The sequence below is a fragment of the Mytilus edulis genome, chromosome 13 (assembly GCF_963676685.1).
Source record: "Mytilus edulis chromosome 13, xbMytEdul2.2, whole genome shotgun sequence".
Classification (NCBI taxonomy): domain Eukaryota; kingdom Metazoa; phylum Mollusca; class Bivalvia; order Mytilida; family Mytilidae; genus Mytilus; species Mytilus edulis.
The window spans coordinates 57,358,893-57,366,227 of NC_092356.1; the positions used below are offsets into that span (position 1 = coordinate 57,358,893).

General features: G+C 33.7%; 1 protein-coding gene across 1 annotated transcript; it reads right to left on the reverse strand.

Annotated features, from left to right (window-relative positions):
- Positions 1-1,940: 1,940 nt before the first annotated feature.
- LOC139501113 (uncharacterized) lies at positions 1,941-6,297 on the reverse strand. The gene is made up of 3 exons (XM_071290095.1): positions 6,075-6,297; positions 4,776-4,982; positions 1,941-3,625 (listed from the first exon to the last, which is right to left on the reverse strand). The coding sequence occupies exons 1-3, from the start codon at positions 6,214-6,216 to the stop codon at positions 2,628-2,630; spliced, it is 1,347 nt and encodes a 448-aa protein (XP_071146196.1). The 5' UTR covers positions 6,217-6,297; the 3' UTR covers positions 1,941-2,627.
- Between the last annotated feature and the right edge of the window lie 1,038 nt (positions 6,298-7,335).

Below are 7,335 nucleotides of genomic sequence, written 5' to 3' on the forward strand. Positions count from 1 at the left end.
AGAGAAGAACAAACTGACAGCGCCTTGGTTACTAAAGAGAAAAACAAACTGACAACGCCTTGGTTACTTAAGAGAAAAACAAACTGACAGCGCCTTGGTTACTAAAGAGAAAAACAAACTGACAACGCCTTGGTTACAAAGAGAAGAACAAACTGACAGCGCCTTGGTTACTAAAGAGAAAAACAAACTGACAACGCCTTGGTTACTAAAGAGAAGAACAAACAGACAGCGCCTTGGTTACTAAAGAGAAAAACAAACTGACAGCGCCTTGGTTACTAAAGAGAAAAACAAACTGACAGCGCCTTGGTTACTAAAGAGAAAAACATACTGACAGCGCCTTGGTTACTAAAGAGAAAAACAAACTGACAGCGCCTTGGTTACTAAAGAGAAAAACAAACTGACAACGCCTTGGTTACTAAAGAGAAGAACAAACTGACAGCGCCTTGGTTACTAAAGAGAAAAACAAACTGACAGCGCCTTGGTTACTAAAGAGAAAAACAAACTGACAGCGCATTGGTTACTAAAGAGAAAAACAAACTGACAGCGCCTTGGTTACTAAAGAGAAAAACAAACTGACAGCGCCTTGGTTACTAAAGAGAACAAACTGACAGCGCCTTGGTTACTAAAGAGAAAAACAAACTGACAGCGCCTTGGTTACTAAAGAGAAGAACAAACTGACAACGCCTTGGTTACTAAAGAGAAGAACAAACTGACAGCGCCTCGGTTACCAAAGAGAAAAAGCAAACTGACATACACATCATTGACAGCGCCTTTGTTACTAAAGAGATAAACAAACAGACAAACACATCATAGAAAGCTAAATACTTAGCAACTTACATCTTTTTCTTTCTTAACCTAGATTGCTTGTTGTCGCTGTGCTAATTTAAAGTCATAAAAAACCTCAAATTAAAATAAAATAATGGAAAAATATGTTTTTTTTTATAACTCACGGAAAGTTTTCATTATAAAACTTATGTATATATACTTTTTTTTGAAGAAAATTCTTTAATTTGTTCATATTTAGAAGAAGTTTACTTTATTCTAATTGCTTCCTTCGAAGCAATTCCCCGACATATTTTCCGTATGCAAAGTGACCTCAGTGTGACCCATCTCGTAAAAATCAGGTCATCGCAATACGCATGGATGTCCTTAGTATAAACTATTATCTAATTGTACATGTTAAACACGTGCTCAATATCCATGCTTTTTTGTTGATTGTTGACAAACAGGTGACAATCGTTAAACATCGGCTTCAAAACACGAATTTTAATTACCTGCCATATTTTCACAACAATACTGACCGATTGAGAATAAAAAAATGACGATTATACGAAATTTATGCGAAAAAATGATTAAATCTTGCACAGAAGATTAAGTTTATTATGTGTGTATGCATTGGTTCAAGAATTGGAATAACATTATTTTTCACCGGTCACTCGTTTCATATGACTTTAAACTCTAATCATATCTGGATTTATAATCAATAGCACAAACTTAAAACTCTACTTTGAAAAGAAAAATCTTAAATATCCACACCTAGCAACAATAGCTTTTACAAAATAGAAATTTTTACGAAGTCGAAACCTTATCATGAGGGACAAATGTATTCGCATGTTTAACTTGTAAAGCTTACAGTTCTTTTTTCTCAACACACTGTGAATCCGTTACACTTTTTTGTTTATCTGCAAATCCAACAAAGTTTGTAACATTCTAGTTATATGAGAGGGAAATGCACATATAGCATGCATAACTGATCATAACTATATGTAAAGGGAAGGACGAAGTCAGTGTATATCAAAACTCGTACAGTGTAAGTCGAAGACGAACTGAAAAGCTCATAAAAATGAAATTATAATTTCTATATTTATATGAATTAATAGTTTCAAACCATTTTATTCACATGTAGGCAATATGAATTGAAGTAACTATAATTAATTGTACTATTCAATCACATTTTATTTCATTAAAACAAAAAAGACACATCATATATGATCATCACAGGACGGATTTGAGCAATATCAGACATTATAAGGGAGCAACCATTTAACTTCAAAAGGGGGGAATTGTTGTTGATTTTTGTCTGTATCAGAAATAGTTTTCTCGCAAAATGCGAACTTTTTAATCTTTCGACGCTATCGAACAAATGATATATTTTTTCTCAAGATTTAACATTATAAAGTATTGGGAAAATCAGGATTCAGAATATTTTTTTTTATTTGTAATCTGCTCGGCCACAATATTTTTTTTTGCATCAAAATGGGGATCAGAATATTATTGTAGGAAAAACACATTTCTCCCAACCTCACCTACCATCCGTTTGAAGTTAAATGGCCGTTCTATAGGAGGTTTGTTTTAAGGACTCACCGAGGATATAAAACAATTAAAAAAATCACTTTAACAGCCTTGGCAATACATCTTGCACCTCAAGGTCTTCTAGATTTCATTTAAGTGAATATAATTCATATCAATCAAGGTCCAGCCGTGCTCATATGTATATCTTTTCCACAGTAAATTCCTCCAATACAGAATGAACCAGACGCACGAACTTCAGTTTTCATTCGGAACAAAGGTCTGTAAATTCTGGCATCTTCCTATGAGTAATTATCGTGTTTTTTAATATGAAAATTTTAATTTGCTTCTGGTTTGCGTTTGTGTTTTTTGTCTAATTCACCTTGCAGAAGACCAAGGTTAAATATACAGGAACAGAACGATAACACTGCAGCCAAGGTAAAACTTAGCGTAAAGCAATGCAAACCACTGCAGTCTGTTTGGCCTTTAAACCGAATACTACTATCATACAACCACCCAAAAGCTTGTTGTAATAGAAGTCCACCAAATGCGTTACCAAGCATAATAGAACCCCAGTTGCGCCCAAAATATTTCAATCCATAAAATTCGCTGATCATGGTCGGCGTTAGACACCAAAGAGCACCATTTGAAAAACCAATGACTAAATTGACGACTAGAATCATGGCAAACTTGTCAGAAAAGAATATAGAAAGCGCTAAAAATATTGTCTGCATGATGTTAAATCCAAAAAGAACGACGACCCTAGGATATCTATCTACAAGAGCATCCGATAAAAAACCGGCAAAAAATTTGGAAAATATACCACAAATTGGATTGATTGTAGTAAACACCGTCGTAAACTTTGAAATGTCGTATGACGCTAAATAAGTTCCAATATTATTCTGGAACATCAGTTGTAATCCAGCACACATAATATACCCCCATGCTATAAAATGAAAGTCAAATCTCTTAAGAAGAGACAATCCAGTGAGGTCTTCGATGACGTGTTCTTGTGTCATTGGTTTGATAGAATCATCCGTATTAATTATGATCTCTTCATCTGGGTCCGGGTTATATGGATAAAATCTGAGAAAAACTGTTCCGAATATTCCTATAACGGCAAAACATATTGCTGATGTCAGATAAAAACCTGTTAGATTTTGGTCCTCAGCATTACGCCCTTTTGCAAAAATAACACCGTACAGAAATGACATCACTGCGGGTCCTCCACTAAATGAAGCGTCTAATAAACCAATTATTTTGCCACGATGTTTCGGACTAAAGTTGATGACGTTAGTTGTCATGGCAGCCATATACAAGAATATTGCTCCAAAACCTGAAAATAGAATTAACAACCCATAAAATGCAGAATATACTGTCTATATAGAGCAAACAGTAAATATCCTTTGAAAGATTTTTTTTTGAAAGGTAATGATAATACAAAACGATTCTGCAATGACGAAATTGATGAGGCTGTAATACCTGGTTATATTATCTATAGTATGCTATGGAATATTGCGAAATACAAGTATACTCTTTTGTGTAACAATCCTGTATGTCGGACATGTACTTTATTACACAATTTGATCAGAATATGAGATTATAAAATACATGTATGTAACTGCCACATTTAGAAAAACACGATTTCTTGTTAAATATCCTAACGAGAAAAAAAAACTTTTGCTTAATTCAAAAAATAAATCTTGAATTTAGTGGTTCTTATCTGTTTACTTACATTCACCCTCCCTATGTTAATGTGTTAATAATTTTACGCCACATACTACATGCAGTCCATAAGAATTATAAAACTGTTTATACATTAATTCAAATTATCTTACACATATATTGTTGTGGTGCCTTTGATTGTCTAAGTGTTAGATTTGTTGGTGTACTTTTTTGTGAGATTTTCAGAAAAAATACAATATGTATTGGTATTAACGAGCAGTTGTATAAGATAGCGTTGCAACATGAGAGGAATCTAGCAACAAATTGCGTTCAAATCGGTACTTGTTTGGTAGTCTTAAGCTGTTATCTGATCTTTGATCGGGTGGTTGTCTCTGACATATTCCCCATTTCTATTCGCAATTTTACTATTGGTTCGTCTTGAACTTGTAGTGAGGTTTGAACTTTTGCTCGGGATTAAAGGTCTCACTGTAAGTTTTGAGTTTAAGAACAGTGATTGTTCTTTTGATTAATTTGTTTTGACAAGTAAGAGTATGAACTTTAATTGTGTCAAAAACTTATACGATATATATTTCTTTTCGATTATTCATCAAGCAGATGACAAAAAAAAAAAAATATTCTGCTTGCAAATTCCCCCATACCTTGTAGTGGTAAATTTTGAAAAAATAATCTGATTGATTGCGTCGAAAAACTAAAAACAAATCAAACCGAGAAGAAAAACCATAACATCCCCTTTTTTTAAAGTTAAATGGTGGCTCCCTTTAATTATAATTATTCCATACAGTACTAAGTATACCACTTACCTGAAATGAAATAGTATATATCTTGTAATCCTGCTTTGTTAGAATAAAACTCCTCCGTTAATGTAGCACTCCATAATAATGTAAACCCAGCCGAAGCTATGATAAGCCCACATAAAGATGCTATTCTAGGTCCGAACTTTTCACAAACAATACCAGCAGGAAATCCTAGAGATATTCCAAAGTTTGACATCGAACCAAATAATTCAACTGTAATACAAATATATAGTACAGTGTACGATACAATAATCGTCTGAACGAATAATTAAATTGGGTTGTATACATGTACATATTTAAGAAAAACATATATCAATATAAAAGTAAGTAAATGTGGAACGATTGCAAATGAGACAATTATCACACTGAGATAGAATGAAATAAATGTTAGCAACTTTAGGCACCCGTACGGCCTTCAACAATGTTAAAAACAGCATATCGTATGGTCATCTGTTTAAAGTCCCGACAGTAAGAAAGATGTGAAAATTTAACGGCCTAATTCACAACAGAACGTACAAAAAAAAAACACATATGACATTATTTGATTTGTTGTTAGTTGCTTTTCATCCAGTGGCAAATATTTCATGCATGTTCAGGACGAGAACAGGTTAACAATAAATACAATAGGTAGGTCTTGTCATAATAGAGGCCATTCGGGATGATGGTCGGAGAAATTTGGACTGCCACTGGAAAATGAGGGTATATAAAGACCAAGTGACCATATTTCGTTTCCCCAGTCACCCTTGGGGAACCTCACGTATAACAGATAATGTTCATTTTACGAAGAAAAAGTGGACACTTTTGATGTTAATATATTTCAAATATGTAGTTTTTTTAGTTTTATTTGAATTTTAAGCATATTCTTGCTTTTTCCCAACTTAGTATGACGTTTTCAATTTATATTAAATATAAATATGATATTCGAAATATTCGTTGAACACAGTCTATCTTTTAATCAACTTGTATCCGGTAAATATTCGATATTAATTGATATAGAGTCCATCTTCCGGTTGCTGTTATTTAATATTTTCCTATGTTTTAAGGTTTGTTTTTCTATAAAATTTTATTTTAAATTTTAAAAGTAAAATCTCTTTGTCAACAATGAATCTATTTCGTTGGAAATTATCTGACATTATACTTTTGTTTTATTTCTTTTTGAAATTGAGTTTGTTCGCAAAAGTAAACTATTTGTAATGACACAGCGTTAAACCACAATCGGTCAATCAATCAACAGTCTTCCTTTAAAAACATTTAGTTTGTATCAAGATACACGCAGAAATTAACATAAAAGTAAAATGGCAATACCTTCAGGCTGGGTATAGTTGAAATGTTTCTTTACTGCCACTATATAGGCACCATATGCATAGACCGATCCTGCAATCGCCATTCCTAAACATCCTGCAACCAACGCCAAGACACGCGGAAGATGTTTCTTAACGTTAAACATTTTAGATCACAATAATTATTACTGTAATTTTTAATATGTAGTAAATACATGTATCTATAATCATGTGTTAAACGTTATCATGTGATATCAATTTTGAACATGATACACGTACACTAGTACGAATATTTTTCATATCTTATCACCCCTATAGAGATGAGTGCACGTAGAAATGTTTGATGTTTTAAAATTACTTTTACGTGAAGCCCCTTCACTTTTTTATCTAAAGGTACAAGAATTTAACCAGTGGGATAAATTATCTATCTATCTTTAAGGAAATCCGTTTTCTTGCTTGGTATTGAGAAATCGGCGACTTAATTTGACATATTCAGATTTCAGTACGAATAAAAGTTTGCATAGTACATGCAGAGAAACAACAATCCAGCATACATTGGCTAGAGGTATAGGGGGAGGGTTGAGATCTCACAAACATGTTTAACCCCGCCGCATTTTTGCGCCTGTCCCAAGTCAGGAGCCTCTGGCCTTTGTTAGTCTTGTATCATTTTAACTTTTAGTTTCTTGTGTACAATTTGGAGTTTAGTATGGTGTTCATTATCACTGAACCAGTATATATTTGTTTAGGGGTCAACTGAAGGACGCCTCCGGGTGCGAGAATTTCTCGTTGCATTGAAGACCTGTTGGTGACCTTCTGCTGTTGTCTGCTCTATGGTCGGGTTGTAGTCTCTTTGGCACATTCCCCATTTCCATTCTCAATTTTACTATGATCATAAACTCAGAAACATTGTACAATGTATTCGAAATGGAGGTACAAATAATTAACAAACTATATTTTTCACATGTAGTTCCCCCACTAACTCTCTCTGTTGTACCTATGTTACGTTTGATGTAGCCATGGTTATACGGTCCTTGTATAACGGGGACCCAAAAGAGTACAAATTATACATTTATGGCAATACAGTATCTTCTCTATTGTGTTCGTGAAGTCCTATAGTTTAATGGATAAATACATGGTTATACGTGTCTTCTCTGTAAGTGTTAATATAACGGGGACCCAAAAGGGTACAATTTATAAATCCAAGGTTGTACCTTCCCTCATCTATCAGTGTTAGTTAAGCAGAGACCTAGAAGGTACGGTGTACAAATCCATATTCAAACAATCTG